Source organism: Podarcis muralis, chromosome 2 (genome assembly GCF_964188315.1).
Source record: "Podarcis muralis chromosome 2, rPodMur119.hap1.1, whole genome shotgun sequence".
Classification (NCBI taxonomy): domain Eukaryota; kingdom Metazoa; phylum Chordata; class Lepidosauria; order Squamata; family Lacertidae; genus Podarcis; species Podarcis muralis.
The window spans coordinates 123,720,533-123,743,251 of record NC_135656.1 but is presented as its reverse complement, the minus strand read 5'-3'; the positions used below and the strand labels follow the sequence as shown (position 1 = coordinate 123,743,251).

General features: G+C 47.9%; 3 protein-coding genes across 3 annotated transcripts in view; 1 reads left to right on the top strand and 2 right to left on the bottom strand.

Annotated features, from left to right (window-relative positions):
• The window catches only part of LOC114592568 (uncharacterized), a 76,703-nt gene that overhangs the window by 47,062 nt on the left and 6,922 nt on the right, over positions 1 to 22,719 (bottom strand). Inside the window, exon 3 of the mRNA XM_077923297.1 lies at positions 12,876 to 12,956. Coding sequence (XP_077779423.1) covers positions 12,876 to 12,956 — 81 coding nt within the window. The remainder of the gene's footprint in view (positions 1 to 12,875; positions 12,957 to 22,719) is intronic.
• LOC114592634 (HLA class II histocompatibility antigen, DR alpha chain-like) lies at positions 808 to 4,083 on the top strand. Its single transcript, XM_077923336.1, has 5 exons — positions 808 to 1,010; positions 2,284 to 2,541; positions 2,874 to 3,158; positions 3,478 to 3,619; positions 3,772 to 4,083. The coding sequence occupies exons 1-5, from the start codon at positions 908 to 910 to the stop codon at positions 3,773 to 3,775; spliced, it is 792 nt and encodes a 263-aa protein (XP_077779462.1). The 5' UTR covers positions 808 to 907; the 3' UTR covers positions 3,776 to 4,083.
• LOC114592640 (uncharacterized) overlaps positions 10,042 to 22,719 on the bottom strand; it is a 38,275-nt gene continuing 25,597 nt past the window's right edge. Inside the window, exon 5 of the mRNA XM_077923447.1 lies at positions 10,042 to 12,073. Within this exon, the coding sequence (XP_077779573.1) occupies positions 10,629 to 12,073 (1,445 nt within the window). The 3' untranslated portion in view covers positions 10,042 to 10,628. The remainder of the gene's footprint in view (positions 12,074 to 22,719) is intronic.

Genomic DNA, 22,719 nt, shown 5'->3' with positions numbered 1-22,719 from the left:
GAGCGTCCAATCCGCCTCCGAGCCGAGGCAGCGTCATCGGTCGCCAGGCAGGGAACTGCTGGAAAGAGCATTATCAAGGGCTCTCTCTGCTCTCGCTCGATCTGCAAGTTCCTCTTTGCCTTCTCAGCTTCTTCTGATGTCTCCATTGTTGTTGCGTCGCGGGTTAATAAAGATCTTCCCCAGAAAACCTTTGGGGGGATATAAAGCTTAAAAGGAATCTGTCAGTTCCATCCAAAAGTTTACTCTGGCAGCAAAAAAGGGAAATTTCAGCCTCAAAACAGCGAGATGCGCTTTTCTTCTGTTGCGTTTTAAGCCGCTAACCCTTCGTTCCTTCATGTATCCGGAAAGAGGAAGGAAGTTTCAAGGGGGGAATAACTGTCTGCTGAGGGAGGGGGCTCCCCCCTTCGCCCCCCCAGCCTGCATCCCCAGGAGACCTGGCAGCCCCCCAATAAGGAGACCCCTCCCCCCAATAAAAGCCCCTCCAGCCCCCACCTCCTCTTTGCAAGAAACATCCCTGGCGCTGGTGTCTGAGGAGCCCCATGAAGAAACACACAGGGGGGAGACAGAGAGGAGCCCCCGCAGCCCCTTCCCTGGAGGAGACCCCTCCCCTCTTCGGGAGATCCAGCCCCCCACCCCAAATATCAGCTGCCCTTTTCCTGCTTCTGTTTTCGCTCCGTCTCCGGCTGAGGCTCCTGCCTGGGGATGGTTTACCTGGAGACAGGCTGGTCATCGCCAGGGCGCTTTTTCATTGGCCGAGCTGGCAGGGACTTTCCTGCTCCGCCAAAGCCGCCCCCTGGCCGCCCCCGCCCCACAGCCACTTGGAGGGCGAGCATCCAGGAGGAAGGGGCAAGGGACACTTGGGCTTGAATCGCTCCTCGCCCGCCTCGGCCCAGGAAGAGCTGCAGAGATGGAGCCCAGAGGAGGAAGAGGAGGAGGAGGAGGAAGAGCCCTTTGCTGCCTCTGGGCGACCCTCCTCCTCGCCCCGCCAAGGGGGGCCGGAGCCCTGAAAGGTCGGGGGGCGCAGAGGGAGGGGGAGATGCCTGGGGAGGGGTCCAAGGAGGGGGATTAGGGGGGATTGGGGGAGAAAGACTGCGTACCTGGGCGTTGCTTGTGGGCAAAGGAGGAGGAGTCTCTTGGGCTAAGGGAGGAGAAGCCCCCTCCCCCCGACAGGTGCAGAAGCCGCACCCGGGAATACGGAGGGATGGGGGGAGGAAGGGAATTGGACGTTCCCCCCCCCCCCCCCGGAAAGAGTGCTGGGAGGTGCGTGGAATGGGAGGATGACGGGCAAGGAGGATTTGGTCCCTCAAATAAGGTGGTCTAGGTTTCGTTTTAAAAAAATGAAGGGGGACATGGGGTGAAAACAGCATTTCCCCCCCTACACACACCTAGCTTAAAAGATCAGAATCTGTGCCCCTAACCTTTCCTGTTACAAGGAGGGAAAGAGAAATAAAACAAGAATTATTATTCCTCTCTCTGAGCTCGGCTGCCACAAAGACCTGCCTGGTCCGAAGGATGGAAATTGGACGCCCCCAAAACACGAGGGAGGGGAGAGAGGATCTGAACCCTCAACTAAGCTGGTCCAGGGGTTAAAAAAAGAGTGGGGAGGACTGGGTGCAAACAGCACCCCACCCCACCCACTGCCTTGCTTCGAAGTTCGGGATTTGTGCCTCTAGCCTTTCCTGTTGGGAGGAGGGAAAGGGAGATAAAAGAAGAATTGTTCTTTCTTCTTTATAGACTAGGCTGCCACAGAGACCTGCCTAGTTCAGAAGCCCCCAGTGGTCACCCCCAAAAGGCATCAGCCCCCCACCTAATGCCCCCCACCAAGACAGAGCGGTCTCTCTCCTCCCCAGCAACACAAAAGGGGCCAGAAACTTCGGTGGACCCTTAAAAAATCTCGGAGTAGAACCCTTATAAACGCTGAGGAAATCCTTGAATTCTTGGTTTCACTTTGGGGCAAGGAGCTCAGGGCAGAGTTACATCCTTGCTATATTCACAACAACCCTGTGAGGAGTCATGGATTGGTCTCTCGAAGGATTCCTCCAACTTTCGATCTGCCAGAGTCACCCCACACACAAATGCCCCCCAGGATCACCTTTGGGGGCTGTTATGACTGTGAAAGGAGAGAATTTTAAAGTCTCTGTGCTTGGGAGCAGATGAAGCCCCCCCCCGGTCTTCTTAGAGAGCCTTCCTGGTGGTGGCCCCATTCTGAGCAATGCGGCAGGTTCTCCCTCATCCTGCTGCGGGGTCCTAAAGCCTCCCTCTCTCTCTCTCCCACCCCTGCAGTGGAGGACACCCTGGTGGAGCTGGACTTCTTCCAGGAGAGCTTCCCTTCGGAGAAGAAGTCCGGGGAGTTCCTGCTGGAGTTTGACAACGAGGAGATCCTGCACGTGGACTGGGAGAAGAAGCAGAACGTCTGGAGGCTGCCGGACTTCCAGCGCTTCACCAGCTTCGAGGTGCAGGGCGCCCTGGCCAACATCGCCGTCATGAAGAACAACATGGAGGTGCTCATGAAGCGAAGCAACCGCACCCGTGCCCTGAACGGTAGGACACACGAGGGGGGCAGGGGAGAGAGCTGGGGGGCAGGCAGGGGGTGGTCTCTTGGCTTCTGACACGGAAGACCCTTCAGGACCCCTTTCTGCCTCCCCAGAGGGAACTCTGCTCCAGGGAGCCAGTCCTTGGCTGACTGAGAGAGGCTAAAAGGGAAGGAAAACCTGGTGGGAGGAGCAGCATTGCACTCTGTACAAGCTCAGAGGCATTTCCAAACCTGAACACCAGGTGCAAAAATACCCACAGCAGCTAATTCCTATGCTTTGCATTTCTAGACTGCTTCAAATGGATTTTAATCCCATTTCCTTCTCCATCTCCTTCCTCAGTTGCTCCTTCGGCCACTGTGTACCCGGAAAATGCCGTGGAACTGGGGGACCCCAACGTCCTCATCTGCTTTGTGGACAGGTTCTCCCCCCCAGTGCTGAACGTCACCTGGCTGAAGAACAACGAGGTGGTCTCCGAGGGCGTGGAGGAGACAGACTTCTACCCCAGCGTGGACAACACTTTCCGCAAGTTCTCCTACCTCCCCTTCGTCCCTGAGCAGGGAGACATCTACATCTGTCAGGTGGAGCACTGGGGCATCCCAGAGGGAAAGATGGAGAAGATCTGGGGTAAGTACCGGGCAGGATTGGGGCTTTTCTCTGGGATTTGAACTCAGAAACCCAGATTCATGGCTTATAAGAAACATGTTCTGATGATCAGAGTAATTTATGCAAGTGAAGTACACTTGCAGTTTTGAATAATTTATTCTGCTCTTGCTAGCCGCCTTTTAGGGGTTCCTTGAGTTAGTTTCTCTCAGTTTAACTTAAAAGTGTGTGCATTAAGGGCTGTGGGGCATGTGTGTCAGGACTCCTGGGTTCTTTCTTCCGCTGAACACACACAGAGAAACAGAGTCCCTCTTTACCCCTGTCCTCTCTCTCTCCATCCCAGTTTCCAAGGCGCCCTCTCCCATCCCGGAGACGATGGAGAACGTGCTGTGTGCCCTGGGCTTGGCCTTTGGCATCCTGGGCATCATCGCTGGCACCATCCTTTTCTTCAAGGCCATGAGGATGAACGATCGCAGGGGCTTCATGTGAGTCGAACCCGGTTCCCTTCATGGGCTGTGAGATAAATGCAAGGGAAGCCCAAATACACAGCAGAGGGGTGGGGTGGGCCTCATCCTGCCTGGAAGGTGCTCAGCCTCCATACTCCCAGCTCACCAGCTCCCTTCTCCTTCCTTTTCAGATAATGGGGGATTCCTTTCCTGACAGCCTCTTCCTTGAACCCTCTCAGCTCAGCTCCTTTGCCAAGAGTCTCTTCTGCTACAAATCAGCTGGAAGGAGTTGCTTCCTCCGTGCGCAGCTTATCCTTAGAAGCTTTTTGGATCATATGCTTAGCTTTTAAGAACAATTATGATAGCCAAAGATGCTTAGGCAGACTTACATTACTTTTCTCCCTTTTCTGTTTCCCTCTTAACAAAGAAATTGCTCAGACTGTTTAAGTAAATAAGAAAAGTATATGGTTTACTCACATTAAATGTCTTGCCATGGTGCAACATTTACAGCTCCCTCTATGCAGGTTCTGAAACTCCCTGGTGCCTTTACTCCTGACCGTCTAGTAATTGTGCATTTTATAGAATCATAGAATTGTAGAGTTGGAAGGGACCCTAAGGGTCATCTAGTCCAACCCCCTGCATTGCAGGAATCTAATCTCTGACAGAGGGGCATCCAGCCTCTGCTTGTGGTTTGGCTGCAGATCCTCCCACAAACTCCATGGTTGACTCAGGATAGTTTTTTGTGGGGGCTTCCTGCTTTGCCTCGCCTTGTATCTTCATGGCTCAAGGAGACCCCCTGCCAACAGAGTGTCAGGCATACTAATTCATATCTCCACCCACTTACCCAAAACCATTCACCTCCCTCTCCAGTTTTTGGAGAGAGCCTTACTCAGTTCCGTGCATTGCACTGCAGGAATACACCCCTCAGGTGTTTCGTTAATCACAAAGAAGATTCATCCAGCTTGTTGGGGAAGCGTAGTTGCAAAGAAACCCCAAACACCTTTCTCGTCCACATAAAGCAGGGTTGTGTCTGTCTGTGTAGAGGAAAAGATCCCTTCTTCTGCAAAACTTTCCCAATGGCTTCTGTGCAGCCCAATTGCTGTTTTTCAAACATGTGCCCATATTTCCAAAAGCAGTGAATAAATCTTACAGTTTGTTGATTTGTTTCTAGTGCTGTTTTCTCTGCCTATAAGCTCTGGATATATTTATTATTTTAAAATGAAAAGGTGAACCGTTGAGGAAATGGGTAGCATTGCAACCAGAGTGGCTGCACTGACTCCTCGTGTCTCTAGGCCCAGATTCTGGGAGATGATAAGGGATCAGAAGAGCCAGCGCTGGTGCCTCCCTGCCTCTGCCCAGGGCTGCCTGTCTGTCCCCGGCTGGGAACAGGATGCTGGGGCAGGGGGACCCTCATCAGCCTGATGATGCAACAGGACTCTTCTGATCTTCAAGGCCTGCTGTGGGTTGTGTGATGCCCCAAACCATTATCCCACAGGACCCGTGGATTCCCACTCTGGGGGAACAGATCAGAGGAACAGAACACCCCCCCCCCCGTCCTAAAATGCTTCACCAGATCAAAGCACCTGCTCTTCCTGAGACTGGAGTGAGTGATCGGGGTGTGTGTGTGTAGAAAATGTGCAGAGACCCCCCCTCCAAATTCAGGGTGGATGAATGAAGGTATTCTTCCAGGGGCAACAACACACTAGAGAGGGGTGTGTTTCAGGACATGCAAGGTCAGGATGTGACCCAGTCAGCCTGGCCAGACCTCCATCATGAGTTGACTGTGTTGCCTGGAACATGCCTTAAAACCCTCAGAGAAGGATTCACTCTTTTCTGGTAGCTCCCTGTCTTGCCCCTATTTTTGTGTGCCTCATTAAGATAAATTAATGCAAGGGGTTGTTCAGCTCTTTCTCTCCCCCTTGCAAGAGTCTCCAGAAGGTAAATGACACCACCGAGTGGGGTTTGGGAGAGGCGTCCTTCCTGGTGCCAAGCCTTGAGCAGGAACATCACAGAGGCCAACAGACAAGGCCCAGCTTGCTGTGCAATCTCATACCTTCTTCTGGATCTCAGGTGGTGGGATCCAAATTGGGGGGGAGCCAATTAACGCAGCAAGACAGAAGGCAGAGTTTGGCAGAGGGGCAGGGCAGGAGTGACACCAGGGCAAGACTTGGGGGCAGAAGGCCAGCGCCCCAGTCAGCAGAAGGAGCAGGAGGCCCCTCCAGGCTGCAGGGATGACTCTTCCACAGAGAGGTGCCTTGGCAAGAGAGAGAGAGAGAGAGAGGAGGAAACTCTGGGTCAAGATCTCGGAATACAAGATGCTCAGGGATGGGCTGCCAGGGGACAAACTGGGTATGAGAAATGTGGGTTTTGTGGACCCTCAGAGGCACTGAGGCTGAAAACTCCAGATCTATGTTCCACAACGGCTCCCATGGGAGAAAGGACTGCTCCACAGTAGCTGCAGCTTCATGTTTTTACTGCCCTCTCCCCAATGTGAAGCAGAATAACCTCCCTGCAAGCAGGAAACTGGGGCAACGGCTTGGCTACTGCCTTTCTCCCTGCTGTGCTAGATTTCTCCTTGCCGGCAGTGCCACTATAATTTGGGTGTCCATGCAGCTCCTGCCTGAGGCTGGGAAGGAGGCCTCTTGGTGGAAGAAAAACCAAGAGGAGGGGGGCAAAGGGGTTCCCTGGTGACAGAAGCAGGACTTCTGGGCCCATAGCACATGTCTCCCTCCCCCACCTCTCCCTCCTTCCGCCCCCTTGTTTCTGGCAGCAGAGGAGACGCTGCAGAAAGAAGGCGCTGGGGGGAGTTTCGCTTCCCCCCACATGGAGGCCTGGAGCACAGCTCAGCATTCAGGGGAATGAAAGAGGGAAGCTGGCCACGATCCAGGAGACGGAGGTCAACAGGGAGCGCAGCAAAACCTCCTCACAGAGAAGTAGCTTCCAGCCCCCCCCCCCAGCACAGCCCCCCCTTCAGCCAGGCAGCAATGGCTTAAGAGGAATTGCCATTTTAGGGAAGGACCCCCTTGGGAATGGCTGAGCTGAATGGAATGGGGCTGGGCAAGCCCCATAGCATCCCTTGCTAGAGGAATAGGGGCTCCTTGGCTCAATGTGGGGGGAGATTTCCTTGGAGAGGAGCCCCCTCCCTCTTGCGCCAGGAGAGCAAAGTGGGTCATCTCTTCCTAAGGCAGGAGGGAGGAGGAAGAGGGGAAAATGGGCAGAGACCCCTCCACGTCCTCAAGGCTATGGGGCACAACTCACAGGAGAGGGTGGGGGGTGTTTCAGGTCAGCCAAGGCCAGGATGTGGCCCAGTCAGGCTGGCCAGACCTCCTTCATGAGTCGGCTGTGGGGCAGAGACAGGTCTCTTCAACCTTTCCAGACCCAAGACCCCCTTTCAACCCTGTTACAGAAATTAGGGGGGGCACATCTTTAAAGTTACATATTACAAATATTATGCCTGAATGTATCCTTCCAAGTTGACAGCTCAGGGAAGTTACCTAGCTTTAAAATAATATAAAATCATCTCCTTTCCCAGTTTCCTCCATTCCAAAGCTATTTTCCCCTTGCAAAAGGACTCCAGGAAGTTCCCAGAGGTGAAAATTGCTGGGCTCGTTGTTAGCCAAAGGAAGCCAAATCTCATCACCTGACTCGTCTCAGGCCCCAGACATGCAAAGGAACTTCTATTGTACTTTTGGGTGGTGGGTACTTAGGACATATTTGACTATGCTAATCTTATACCTGAGTCTTGCCCTCCCATGTCTGCTTATGCTAATCTTGTACCAAGGACTGGTCTGGACATGTTTGCCAAGGTTAACCCCTCCCCTTCGAACTGTATTCTGGGATGTGGTGGGAAAATTTTAAAAGTCTTTGTCACCCCATCCTCGGGGTTCAAAATTTGCTCTTTGAACCTATTGCGCAATAAACTTTGGTCTACAGCTATTTGCTCTGGTTGGCTGGGCTCCTTCCTTTATTCCGCAGGGACCCGCGGGCTCTGCCCGACCGGCTGGGGGACTGAGCAGCCTCACACCCAGATTTTTCCTTAACACCACAGACAGTTTCAGGAATTTCTGTCTGAGCTAAATGTTGCCTATGAAGATATTCTTTTTTAAAAATAAAAATAATTATTATAAATTTTATTAGTATTTTCCATACCGAACCTTGGCTTTTAAGGTATTCATTTAGACACTCCCATTCCTTTTTCACCTCACTTTTTGGTTTTTGTCTTATTATATCTGTCAATTTGGCTAATTCTAAATATTCTTAAAGCTTACATAACCACTCTCCTCTAGTAGGTAATGTTAGAATTAAGCCTTATCAGAGCAAATTGGCCACTCTCCAGGCACCCGGCTTAATTCCTTGTTGACCTCCCCGGTCTGCGACTCCCGGCAAGATCAGGCGAGATCTTCTATCGGCGATCCCACTCAACGTGAGAGGGACACACCCTCCTCCCTCCTCCCTGCTTCCCTCAGGGAGGGGGAAAGAGACAGACAGAAATCTATTTACATCCTTTTATTTCTGTCATTCCTGCAGTACAGAGAAACATGTCTGTACCCTCCAGTCTCCAGCAAAAGACCACACAGACTCCACCCCTGCACTTCCAGTACAGGTCAGATGACACTCTGAGCTAACATCTGGTGCTCAGTACAGTGAATAGGCTGTTCCTTTGTTCCCACGGTACAGCCACAAGCAGAAACATGCTGTCTGGCATTCCAGCCAGCTGGAGCTCGCTGCTGCATTGCTCCTTTTTCGTAACAGGTAACTGATTCCCTTTCCAGTACTTAGCCACCAGGATTCTTGCTGCAGATGTTGCGTATAAGAAAAAAATAGTTTTGTCTTTTGGAATATCATCATTTAAAATTCCTAAAAGGAATGCCTCTGGCCTTTTACTATATGATATTCTTTAGTATTTTCTTTATTTCTTTGTGGATCGAGGGAGAGTTTTGAAACATTTTAATGACTTATTTCCACAGGTTTCTGCTTTTATGCTTTCAAAAAACAAAGAAGCAAAGGTAAAGGTAAAGGGACCCCTGACCATTAGGTCCAGTTGTGACCGACTCTGGGGTTGCAGCGCTCATCTCGCTTTATTGGCCGAGGGAGCTGGCGTACAGCTTCCTGGTCATGTGGCCAGCAGGACAAAGCTGCTTCTGGCAAACCAGAGCAGCACACGGAAACGCTGTTTACCTTCCCGCCGGAGTGGTACCTATTTATCTACTTTCACTGGTGTGCTTTTGAACTGCTAGGTGGGCAGGAGCAGGAACCAAGCAACGGGAGCTCACCCCAAGCTCAAAGATGCAGAATGGAAATAGCACCTTGCCTTTCTGACAGATGTAACAGAGCTACTCAACAGTTTCAATGTTCAACTTCAAGGAAAGGGGAAGCTCATCTGTGATGTTTTCACACGTGAAAGCCTTTCAAGTAAAATTAGACCTCCTCAACTGAAGGAGGAAAACCTCTGCCATCTCCCCACAACTCAAAACCTGTTGGCGGAAAAACCAGCAGCTGCATTCCCAAACAAAACATGTGGATTTACTATAAACATTGCAAAAGGAGTTTCAAATTAGAATTAAAGAGCTTCACCTCCATGAACAGGGCACACAGCTTTCCCGGAACCCATTTTCTGTAGACGTTGAAATTGTTGATCCGATTTCCCAAATGGAAATGGCCGAACTACAGAACTGTGACTCTATGAAAAACGCATTCAAATCAAGCAGCCTCACTAATTTCTATGCATCTCTCTGAGACATATCTTAAATCCCAGGAGCCATGCACTCAAAATTGCAACCATCTTTGGCAGCACCTATGTCTGTGAACAGATTTCCCCCCGAATGAAACATCTGAAATCTCCAACCAGATCCAGACTAACTGATGAACACTTGCATCACTTGCTACGACTAGCAGCGACAAATATGGAACCGGATATTTAGCATCTCATTAGCCAAAACCAGGTCCATACTTCCCATTGGAATACTTATAAGTTGACGTTGATTAAAATCATTTTTCATTTTAAATATTGTATTGTTTTTCCTGGTTTTGTGTGCACTACAAATAAAATATGTGCAGTGTGCATAGGAATTCATTCATATATATTTTTCTAATTATAGTCCAGCCCGCAACAGTGGCTGAGGAACAGTGAACCGGCTCCCTGTTTTAAAAGTTTGAGGACCCGTACTCCAGATGAGCTCTGCTTTCGGCCTCCTATACTGACAGCTCTTTTGACACATTTCTGAAAGGTGGGCCAATTACGTGGGCACAGAGATTCCTCTCGCCACAGGGAAATGACGCTCCTGAAACCACTGGCAATGCCCACATTTCCCTGTGCCACCTTCCCTCCCCATGTTGGTTGTTCCTCACAGCACCTCCTTTATTCCAGCTGCCACCAGGGATTTTACCCCCTTTGCCGTTAATGAAGCCATGAATGAGAAGGTAAGGTAAAACAATGAATTTATAAAATACAAACAACGTAGGATAGTTTAAGGATTACTTTCCAGTCTTTCTGTGTTTTCATTGTTCCTTTATTGCAAGTATAAAAATGTGATTTATGCCGCTCTTCTTATAACAAGGAGTTGGGCTTGACTCTTGGAGTCCCTTTCAACTCTACAGTTCTAGGATTCTAGAGCCAATCCTGCTTCCTAAACACTACTTTTGTGCTCCACTTTTCACAACTCTCCAATCCCAACTCTCTCTGCCAAAGACCAAATATCATCCGAGTCTCAGCCCATGTTCACTCACAATGAGCACTCCAGAGTCACATTCTGCACATACTTTACAGTACATTATATCTTTCATCATACTTACTATTATGAGACATTTTATTTGCTTTAATACATGTATGTACAACTTTCCATACAAACACCAGAACATCAAATACACTCCATAAATTTACAATTAATTATCCCCTTATACGAGTTTGCTGGTATGAGGGACAAAGTGAACCCTGTGGGAAAAACATGGCAAACTCCAAAAAACCGAAATGGTTTCTCCCCCATAACAGTCTGTGGTTGCTTATTAAGAAGGCCATTATAATTGAAATATTTTCCACACTCCATTCCATTTAAACAGTTGCTTCTCTGTGAGATCTTTGATGTCTTCTAAGACTTCCATTCCCATTGAAGCACTTCCCACAATCCATACATTTAAATGTTTTCTCCCCTGTATGAGTTTGTTGATGTCTTCTAAGAGATCCATTCTCACTGAAGCACCTCCCACAATCCGTACACATATACGGTTTCTCCCCTGTGTGAGTTCTCCAATGTATAGTAATTTGTGAACACCGTCTGAAGCTCTTTCCACACTCCTTACATTTAAATGGTTTCTCCCCTGTGTGAGTTCGTTGATGAATTCTAAGATTTCCACTACAACTGAATCTCTTTCCACACTCCATACATCTAAATGGTTTCTCCCCTGAGTGAGTCCGTTGATGTATTCTAAGATTTCCACTACGACTGAAGCCCTTACCACACCTCATACATTTAAATGGTAACTCACCAGTGTGAGTTCGTACATGTGTTGCAAGATCTCCCCCCTGACTGAAGCTCTTTCCACAAACCATACACTTATATGGTTTCTCACCCGTGTGAGTTCGTTGATGTTTAGTAAGTGTTCCATTGTGACTGAAGCTCTGTCCACACTCTATACATTTAAATGGTTTCTCCCCAGTGTGAATCCGTTGATGTATTCTAAGAGTTCCACTCTCACTGAAGCTCTTTCCGCACTCCATACACTTAAAAGGTTTCTCCCCTGTGTGAGTTCGGTGATGTGTAGTAAGGTGTGAAGACAGCCTGAAGTTCTTTCCACACTCCATACACCTAAATGGTTTCTGCCCTGTATGAGTTCGTTGATGTACTGCAAGAGCTCCACTCTGACTGAAACCCTTCCCACAAATACATTTAAATGGTTTCTCCCCAGTGTGACTTTGTTGGTGCACAGTGAGTCTCCCACTACAAATGAAGCTCTTCCCACACTCCAAACATTTATATGGTTTCTCTCCTGTATGAGTACCCTGATGCAGATTAAGGCTTCCACTGGCACTGAAGCACTTTCCACAAACCATACACTTATATGGTTTCTCACCCGTGTGAGTTTGTTGATGTCTAGAAAGGATTCCACTCTGACTGAAGCCCTTCCCACACTGCATACATTTAAATGGTTTCTCCCCAGTGTGAATCCGCTGATGTCTTCTAAGAGTTCCACTCGCACTGAAGCTCTTTCCGCACTCCATACAATTAAAGGGTTTCTCCCCGGTGTGAGTTCGTTGATGTACAGTAAGTTTTCCACTCTCACTGAAGCTCTTTCCGCACTCCATACATTTAAAAGGTTTCTCCCCTGTGTGAGTTCGTAGATGTATAGTAAGGTGTGAACACAGGCTGAAGCTCTTTCCACACTCCATACATCTAAATGGTTTGTTCCCTGTGTGAATTTGTTTATGTACAGTAAGGTTTCCATTTTTACTGAAGCTCTTTCCGCACTCCATGCATTTAAAGGGTTTCTCTCCTGTGTTAGTTTGTAGATGGGTGCTAAGGTGTTCACTCGCACTGAAGTACTTTACAGATGGCCCCTCAATATTCTGATTGCCTTCTTCATCACCTGGTTTAAAGTGGGAGAGAAAGATAATATTGTTAGGTCTTCAAGGAAGAGAACCAGAGAACTTAACACGCAACAAGACCAATCAGCACTTTCTCTTAACATCTCCAGCATCCCTCCTTCTCCTATGTACCACATTTTTAGGAAAGGGGGGGGGACCTGAAAATAGTCTCAAGAACTCTTAGTATCCAGTCTTCTAGTATCTAGTATTCAACTCCCATACCAAGAACAAACTTAGTTGGTCTCTAAGGTGCTACTGGACAATTTTTAATTTTTTTAAAATATATATTTCGTCTGCGTCAGACCAACATGGCTACCTAGCTGAACTTTCAACTCCCACTGAGCACCAAGAGAAAACGTCTGTGCTGAGGTGAGGCATGTATGGCCCTCCAGATGTGGTTGGACTCTAAGTAGCATCAGCCCAAGCAAAGATGGCCAATGACCAGGGATGATGGGAGTTGTAGTGCAGCCAAATCTGGAGGGACACCTTTCTCCCTCTTCCCCCTCCTGTGAAAATGCTATACTGTTTTTTCTTTCCTCCTTGATCTGTAATATCTTGCTGATACATTCCAACTAGCTGTACACATCACCTAAACCTGCTCCAGGATGCTGGAAAACATGGGCCCTCGTTCTGATCCAAAAGGGCTCTTTTTATATTCCTACACACTGAAAGGAGACATACAAAGGTACAGCCTCACAGCAAAGTGGAAGTATGTACCTCTGAATTGGTCCAGGACAACATCCCTGTATTTTTCTGTTCCAAGCGAGGAGATGAGCTCAGACTTGAGTATCAGAGTCCCTGCTATGTGGAATAAGTAAAACAGAAGTGTTGTTTATGTATATGTGACTATAAAAATATACAAAAGTATTAATCTTTTGAAGCAAAGACAGCAAAGTATCTGGTGGCCCATTAAAAGTTGATAAATGACACTGACCAGCAAACCTCATGCCACCATTATTAACCTGTCAGTCTCCCTGTAGATTTTACATAGGTTTTAGGGGGAAATTCATACCACAATTTCAGCTTACGAAAAGTTACCTGCTGACAAAAGTACAGAGTTGCTATAAACTAGAATCTTCAACATCGACTTCGTTGGACTGGTCATGTTGTTCGGATGCCTGATTATCATCTTCCAAAGCAACTACTCTATTCCCAACTTAAGAATGGAAAGGGAAATATCGATGGACAACAAAAGAGGTTTCAAAATGCTCTGAAGGCAAATCTAAATACATGAAGTGGAAGCACAGAAAATTGGAAAACACTGGCGTGCGAGTGCTCCAATTGGAGAAAAGCCTTTACCAAGGCGTAATGGACTTTGAAGAAGCACAAGCTCAAGACGAAAAGGAGAAACAAGCTAAGAGGAAAGCACGTTTGGCAAACCCTCACTGTGATTAACTCCCTCCGGGAAACCTATGTCCCCACTGCCGAAGGATGTGTGGATCCAGAATTGAACTCCACAGTCACTTATGGACACACCGTTAAGACCGTGTTCATGGAAGACAATCTTATTCGTCTACGAGGGGTCACCAAAGAGGAAGACACGGCATGAATAAATGGCTCAAATAGGAGATTCACACCTCCAATATCGAACAGCCAGGAGGAATAAAAATGTGCCCTTACCTAGAGAGGCCACCATCTCATAATTCTCCTCCATGACTTCCTTGTGCAGAGCTCGTTGGCCTGGATCCAGCAGAGCCCACTCCTCCTCCGTGAAAAACACAGCCACCTCCTCAAAGCTCAAGAGGGCCTGGAAGAAGAAGAGGAAGAAGACAGAGCTTCTCTTAGATCCCCATCATCCCCACTCAACACAGAGGGAGGCTGGGTGGTCCCATCTGTGCCTCTTCCCTCCTATCCGATTCCCCAAAGCTCTTTCCTTACCTGAGGAAGCTGACTGGCTCCTCTTTCCACTCCACCTCTGAGAAGAGACCGTTCAGAGGGGATCTCGGAGGCCATTGCGTTGGCAGTGGAAAGGATGGAGGAGGAGGAGGCGGAAACTGGGCCACTTCCAGGACTCTCTCAGCTGGTGCCACGATGCACTTCAATGCAGGGAGCAGCTCTTTAAGGAGAACAATGCAGAAATAATAAAAAGAAGAATTGATTGAATTTATATGCCGCCCTATACCCGGAGGTCTCAGGGCTGTTCAAAGAAAGGCAGATTTAATTAGGGTGGGAGACATTTACACAGATAGCATACCTTTTCAAAATTACAAATACTGTGGTACCTCGGTCAAAACAAAAAAAATTCCTTCCAGTAGCACCTTAAAGACCAACTAAGTTAGTTCTTGGTATGAGCTTTCGTGTGCATGCACACTTCTTCAGATACACTGAAGAAGTACTGTGGTACCTCGGGTTACAGATGCTTCAGGTTACAGACTCCGCTAACCCAGAAATAGTAATTTGGGTTAAGAACTTTGCTTCAGGATGAGAACAGATATTGCACGGTGATGGCGCGGCAGCAGCGGGAGGCCTCATTAGCTAAATTCGTACCTCAGGTTAAGAAGTTTCAGGGTAAGAACCGACCTCCAGAACGAATTAAGTTCTTAAACCAAGGTACCACTGTACCAACATCAATAAACTAATGCTCATAAATTCTAATTACAAAGCCAGAGAACTGGAAGGATGTAATCCTTTCTACAGGCACTGTATAATAATATAAGCTGCCTCAGTCTTTAGGGGACATTCAGCTTCGGTTTGGAAAGTTCTGGGATCAAATCCCAAACTCTTAATGAAGCTTCACAGAAAGCATTACGGCCAGTACCTCTGCAGACCTCACTTTTCCTTTCCCCCAAACAGCCACCCAGGAAGAGTGGATGGAAATATTTAGAGCACTCTATCCGCTAACATTCCCAGATCCGCTGAAAGAGGCGGTCGTTAAACCGCTTCTTAAAAAACCATCTTTAGACCCGGCCATTATGGCCAACTATCGCCCAGTCTCAAATCTTCCATTCTTGGGCAAGGTGATTGAGCGCGTGGTTGCTGAACAACTCCAGGCACGCCTGGAGGATGCGGACCATTTGGATCCCTTCCAATCGGGATTCAGGCCTCACCATGGGACTGAAACTGCCTTGGTCGCACTGGTTGATGATCTCCGGCGAGCTAGGGACAAAGGTGAGAGTTGTTTCCTAGTTCTGCTGGATCTCTCAGCGGCCTTTGATACAATCGACCATAACATCCTTCTGGACCACCTAGAGGGGCTGGGAGCTGGGGGCACTGTCATACAGTGGTTCCGCTCCTTTCTCCTGGGCCGTGTTCAGAAAGTGGTGGTGGGGGATGAGTGTTCAGACCCCTGGGCCCTCACTTGTGGGGTGCCTCAGGGTTCTGTCCTCTCCCCCATGCTTTTTAACATCTATATGAAGCCGCTGGGAGAGATCATCAGGGGGTTTGGACTGGGTGTTCATCAATATGCAGATGATACCCAGCTCTACCTCTCTTCTAAATCAGAACCAGTGAAGGCAGTGAAGGTCCTGTGTGAGTGCCTGGAGGCAGTTGGAGGATGGATGGTGGCTAATGGATTGGGGTTGAATCCTGATCCTGACAAGACAGAAGTACTGTTTTTGGGATACAGGGGGCGGGCTCGTGTGGAGGACTCCCTGGTCCTGAATGGGGTAACTGTGCCCCTGAAGGACCAGGTGCGCAGCCTGGGAGTCATTTTGGACTCACAGCTGTCCATGGAGGCGCAGGTCAATTCTGTATCCAGGGCAGCTGTCTACCAACTCCACCTGGTACGCAGGCTGAGACCCTACCTGCCCGCGGACTGTCTCGCCAGAGTGGTGCATGCTCTAGTTATCTCCCGCTTGGACTACTGCAATGCGCTCTACGTGGGGCTACCTTTGAAGGTGACTCGGAAACTACAACTAATCCAGAATGCGGCAGCTAGACTGGTGACTGGGGGCGGCCGCCGAGACCACATAACACCGGTCTTGAAAGACCTACATTGGCTCCCAGTACGTTTCTGAGCACAATTCAAAGTGCTGGTGTTGACCTTTAAAGCCCTAAACGGCCTCGGCCCAGTATACCTGAAGGAGCGTCTCCACCCCCATCGTTCTGCCCGGACGCTGAGGTCCAGCGCCGAGGGCCTTCTGGCTGTTCCCTCATTGCGAGAAGCCAAGTTACAGGGAACCAGGCAGAGGGCCTTCTCGGTAGTGGCGCCCGCCCTGTGGAACGCCCTCCCATCAGATGTCAAAGCGATAAATAACTACCTGACATTCAGAAGGCATCTTAAGGCAGCCCTGTTCAGGGAAGTTTTTAATCTGTGATATTTTACTGTATCTTTGGATTTTATGGAAGCCGCCCAGAGTGGCTGGGGAAACCCAGCCAGATGGGCGGGGTGTCCCATTAAACTTTAATTAGTTTAATGCTAAGCAAATGTCCAGTGCGCTTCCGATACCACAATGTCCCATTACAGCAGAGCATTTCGCGCAGCAGTTTTAGGAAGGGCCGGAGTGTCAGTATCCCTTCAATAAAGGAATCTTGGAGCAAGTGGTTTGGAACTCAAAGAAAAGGTTTATTTACACAAAACAAAAAACCCTGGTGACAAACCACACATATCAGCAAACACGCCCAAAAGAAAGGAGGGAAGGGACAAACACAGGAGTGAGCTGACTACTTATACAAACTCACATTCCTGGAAGCTTAACGACTTTCAGCTGCTCAGTGATTAGAGCGTCTTGATTAGAGCCTTTTAACCCTTTAATACCAACACCCCCTCTCGCTCGTAACACTGAGCTGTACCAACCTTAATTCAAATTTAAACCTGAACAGAAACATTTATGAGATTGCGGACTCAAAGCTTTTGTAAAACCGTCTGCGAGATTTTCTTTGCTTGGACAATACTTTAGTTCAATTAAACCTTGTTTTACACTTTGGCATACATTTTGATAACGGATATCCAAGTGTTTTGTGTGTGTCTTGAATTGACCTGATTTAGCTAGTTTAATACAAGGTTGATTGTCTTCCCACACTCTGATAGGTAGGGAACATTCTCCAAACAATTCTTGTACCAGTTGCTTATAAAATTCCAGTTCTCTACATACATCTGATAATGCATTGAACTCAGATTCAGTTGAACTTAAAGCTATAAGTGATTGCTTTCTTGATCTCCAACCAATTAGTGCATTTCCAAATTTTATCGCCATTCCTGACACTGATTTTCTATCTGGCCCAGCATCTGCCCAACTGCTGTCGGCCCAACATTCAAGTTGTGTGCTGCCCTCTGCTGATAGTTTTAAGCGAAACCTTTTGGTAGTTTGGAGATACCTTAAAACTCTTTTTACTCCTTGCCAAGCATGCATTGATGGTTTTTCAGCTTGTCTACACAGCATGTTGACAGCATATGTTATATCGGGCCGAGTCCACTGTGCAATGTGGAGTAGACTGCCTATCGCTGACTGATAAACCCCGGGATTACAGAACTCTGCCTGTTGCTCAGTTTGAGCATCCTTTATGTAACTTAACTCCATTGGGGTTTTAACACCGTCACACTTGTCCATTTTAAACCTTTCCAGCAACTGCTGGATCTTAGCTTCTTGGCTGAGCCAATAGTTACCATTTTCATCTTGCTGAATTTTAACTCCTAGATAAACAGATACATTGCCTAGTGATTTTATCTGAAACCTTTCTCCAAGCTTTGTGGCAAATTGTTGTGCAAGTTTATCGTCCTTTCCACTGTATAATAAATCGTCAACAAATATCAAGACTGCTTCTTGTTCACATCCTGAGCCTTTTAGATAAAGACACGCATCTGCTGCGCTCTTTCTGAACCCCATGCTCTCTAGAGCATCGTTTAAGCAGGAATTCCAATTACGGGCGGACTGTTTCAACCCATAAATGGATTTGTGTAGGCGCCAGACCTGGTTTGGCTTGTCTCCTTCAAAACCTGGTGGTGGTGTCATATAGACTTCCTCCTGTAAGTCTGCATTTAAATAAGCCACATTGACATCAAAATGAAACAGCTTATTTCCCTTCTTAGCTGAAGAGGCTAAAAGCATTCTTAATGACTCCGGTCTTGAGGTAGGGGCATAGATTTGAGAATAGTGAACTCCTTTGCGCTGCGAAAACCCTTTTGCAACTAGTCGGGCTTTATATTGCAACTCCTCAGTAGTTGTGGGCTTTAAACGATATACCCATCGACAACCTACAGCTTGTTGCCCTTTTGGAAGCTCTGTACTTGTAAACACACCGAGAGACTTCATTGAAGCCATCTCCTTTTCCATTGCTTCCTGCCACTTTACGGCTTCTGAGCTTGGAAGCTGTTGTACTTCCATATAGCTATCTGGCTCACACTGTGCCATATTTACATATACACTTGTCACCTTAAACCGCTCTGGCGGCTTGCCCTTTGTGGCACGTTTTGACCTGCGCAATTGCTCCTCTTGTGCCCCCTCTGACCGTTGGCTGTCAGAATCTGTCTCAGATTTTATGTCTGGACGTGCCTCTAGGGATAAAGACCTCCGTTTAGATACCTCCCTTGGGCTTGGTGTTGCAGGCGACCTGCTTCGCTTTTGCTGTCTGCTAGGCCTACTGACTGGTGATGTTGGAACACTCCCAGATTCTGGCTTTTCTACCTTAGGAGAAGAACCTTGTGCCTGGTCAGAATCTGCATCTGAACCATGTGCACCGTCCCCTTTTGGCTCACCACCCTCTGGACTTTCATTCTCAGCATAAATGCCTAAATCGTCTCTCAAAATGTCAGGGTTAGCATGTAAGTGAGTCCATCCGGATTGCTCACAAAATTCAGCGCTCCTACTGAGGACCACTCTTGTAGTATCCCCATCTGGGTCCACAAACCTCCAAGATTTGGCATGTGGTTCGTACCCGCAAAAGATGAGTTTCCTAGCCCTTGGACTTCCCTTTTTCCTTAACGCTTTTGGGATAAGTACATAGGCTTGAGATCCAAACACTCGAAAGTAATTAACTTTGGGCTTTTTCCCATATAAAGCAAAATATGGCGTAGTACCAATTACCGAATTATATACTCGGTTCAGAATATGAGTAGCCGCCTGCCAGGCTTCCGCCCAGTAACTTTGAGGGAGTTTAGCATCAAACAACATAGAGTTTGCCAACTCTTGCAAAACCCTGTTTTTACGTTCGGCCACACCTCCTTCTTGGGGGGAATAAGGTGTAGACAGACGATGCTTAATTCCCTTTTTCTTAAAGAAATTCTGCAACACAGACCCGGTAAATTCTGACCCTCTGTCTGTCTGAAAAGCAAGTACTCTAGTACCGAATTCAAGTTCTACTGCATGAACCCAATTTTTAACTGTTTCTGCAGTATCTGCTTTTGTTTTGAGAGGAAAAAACCATGTAACCTTTGTTTTGTCATCCGAGAGACACAGTGCATACCTCGAACCTCCCATGCTAGCAACAGGCATTGGGCCACATAGGTCCATATGCACAAGTTGGAATACTTTGTCAGATTTCCTATTTGAACTGGGATAGCTGCATCTATGAACCTTCGCACTTTTGCATGCAGTACAATCCAAATACTTAGTACATTTGTTCAATTTGCACCCTTCTGATAATTCAGGTTGCCTTTTAACATACTGAAAATTAATATGTCCCAAACGGCGGTGCCATAAATGAACACAAGAATTATGGGTAGGCGAGTTCACACAACCAGCATGAACCTGTTCAACTTCATCTGGACTTGTCTCAAAATAATATAACCCATTTCTGCATTCCACCTGCAAAAGAGATACGTTATTCTTTGAAATAGTGCAAACCCCATTTTCAAACACAGTTTTAAACCCATTTCTATCAAGTTCTGACACAGACAAAATACACCCCTTCATTCCCTTTAGCACATAGGCATCAATTTCTGTTTGCAAACAATTCAGGAACACTGTGCCTACGGTCTCTAAGGAACGTTTAGTTGAATCTGCCATTGTCACAACTTTAGGGGTTTGCAAATGTCTGCAATTCTGCAAACGGACACTAGATGGCGCCACCAGGTGGTGAGATGCACCACTGTCGATCAACCAGCGTCGATTGCTGCCTTGGCCACGCCCTTGCATCAACGCCATTGCTGAAGCCATGTGCTGTGTGCTGTGGGAGTAGCCACGACCTCCTCCTCTTCTTCGACGTCCCCTGGAACTCCTTGTCTGGTAACTAGGGGTAACGGCCTTGGTGCTGTCTTGACCAGGTTCACGTGTACAATTCCTGATTAAATGGGAAGAGGAACCACAGCGAAAACAGTGTCTAGCTGCAAAAGCATTTACTGTGTTCTCAAACTCAGCATCCCCACTCTTAGGCACAGCATAACTCCCCTTTGAAGACAAACCTCTCTCTCTTTGCCTTTTATCCTGTTCATCTGCAAGTCGAGAAGAAATGTATTCAAGGGTTAATTCAGTTGAAGGCATAGCTTCCAAAGTTAAAGCTAGAGTCTCATAGCTTTTATCAAGAGAAGACAACAATATGTATGACTGCTGCTCCATAGAGAAAGGAATGCCCAGCTGTCTTAGTTGATTAAAGGTAGACACCATTTTGGCAATATGTTCTTTCACACATGCTCCCGGTTGGAGACGTAAATCAAACAAACATCTTGTAGCATGGATCTTGGCCCCCGCAGTGTTTCTGGAATTTAGCCGCTGCAGAACCGTCCAGACCTCATGCGTGTTCTTTAACTCAGAAACATAAGGCATTTGCTCTGGTCCCACTGCCAAAACAAGTAGACCTTGGGCTTTCCTGTCGCGTTTCTGTGAAGCTGCCGCTGCTGCTTTGTCTTCTGCAGACGCGTCTGCAGCTGCCTGTAAAGGCGGTGCTTCAGTACAACTCCACAACTCTTTTGCTTGCAACCAAACCCTTACTCTAGCCTTCCAATCTTGCCAATTTTTCCCATTGAGTCGCGTAAATGGGACAGTAAAACTTTCCTGGGACTCTGCCATCCTCCCTGGGGCTTAGGAACGATACTCACACACCTGTAGACCGTCTCCCAGCTGCTGAGGTGGCTCCTTGAGGAATAAGACGTCTTCCAGCGAGTACAAACTGCGCAGTGCCTCTTTAAAACTTTTTCTAGGCACGTTGCAGGACTCAAGCTGCTTTGAAGGCTTTCGTTGTCGGCAACCGCTTCTGTCTTCGCTCCAGTCCTTTCATAAATCACTCTGAACTGCACTCCTTATCTCCTTCTTGACGTACAAACAACCATAACCTGTCCCATTAAACTTTAATTAGTTTAATGCTAAGCAAATGTCCAGTGCGCTTCCGATACCACAATGTCCCATTACAGCAGAGCATTTCGCGCAGCAGTTTTAGGAAGGGCCGGAGTGTCAGTATCCCTTCAATAAAGGAATCTTGGAGCAAGTGGTTTGGAACTCAAAGAAAAGGTTTATTTACACAAAACAAAAAACCCTGGTGACAAACCACACATATCAGCAAACACGCCCAAAAGAAAGGAGGGAAGGGACAAACACAGGAGTGAGCTGACTACTTATACAAACTCACATTCCTGGAAGCTTAACGACTTTCAGCTGCTCAGTGATTAGAGCGTCTTGATTAGAGCCTTTTAACCCTTTAATACCAACACGGGGTACAAATAATAAATTATTATTATTATTATTATTATTATTATTATTATTATTATTATTACATGGATTGTAGTTTAGGGGACAGAGATATGAAGTTCAGTGGCTTATAACCCCCTAGTTCTTCCTCTTAGGAACCTCTCTCTCTCTCTCTCTGTGTGTGTGTGCCCCCCCCCTTTTATCTTCCCTACACTGTGAGGAAGGACAGGAGGAGAAATAATCAGGGGGTCCAAACTGGGCACAGGGCATCCGTCCTGAGCATGGGGATGGGAGACAGGGTCTCCCTGGTGGAAGCCCAGCACCCAAACTGCAGGGTTGGGAACCTCAGACCCAGGGGCTGAATTGGCCCTCAAATCCTTTCTCTCTCTCTCTCTGGCCCTCAGGAATTTCCCCAGCACCACATCCTCTTTCCAACGCTTCCCAACTGCCTCCTGAGGTTTTTTTGTGGGGCTGGGAAAAATCCCTGGAAGGCAGGCAGCTCCTGGACAAAGCTCAGAGTCAGCCCCATAGCCCCACCAACTCTGTCCTCTGTCCCGCCCATCAATGGAAAGTGGCCCATGAAAGGCTGCTCAGGAGCGAATATGGTCCTCAGGCTGGATAATGGCCTCCACCCCTGTTCCAAACACGGAACAGGCTGTCATCCTGGCCCACCTTGCAGGGTTCTGGTGTGAGCACTGCCCAGGTGGTGGGCTTTAGAACACCTATAGTGTTAGAAGACCCTCCTGGCAACCTGGATGGAGACAAGGCCAGGCAGGAGTGAGGCTGGCAGCACCGGCAGAGAAAGTCCCTCAGCACCTCTGCGCTGGGCCAATCCTGCAAGACAGGCCAGATCTCCCATCCCTGGGGGCTTTGATTCTCCTTCCCGACAAAGTCCCAAGAGGATATCTGGAGAAGCCTCTTTTTGGAAAGAAAGAGCATCAAAATCTGCGAGGGGTGATCAGTTTCATTCCCCAAGACTAGTTGGGGGTCAGCCCACTTCCCAAGAAGTAAATTCTGGTTTCTTTTTGCTTCCTTCTCACATCAGCCTCTTTCTTACTCAGGAA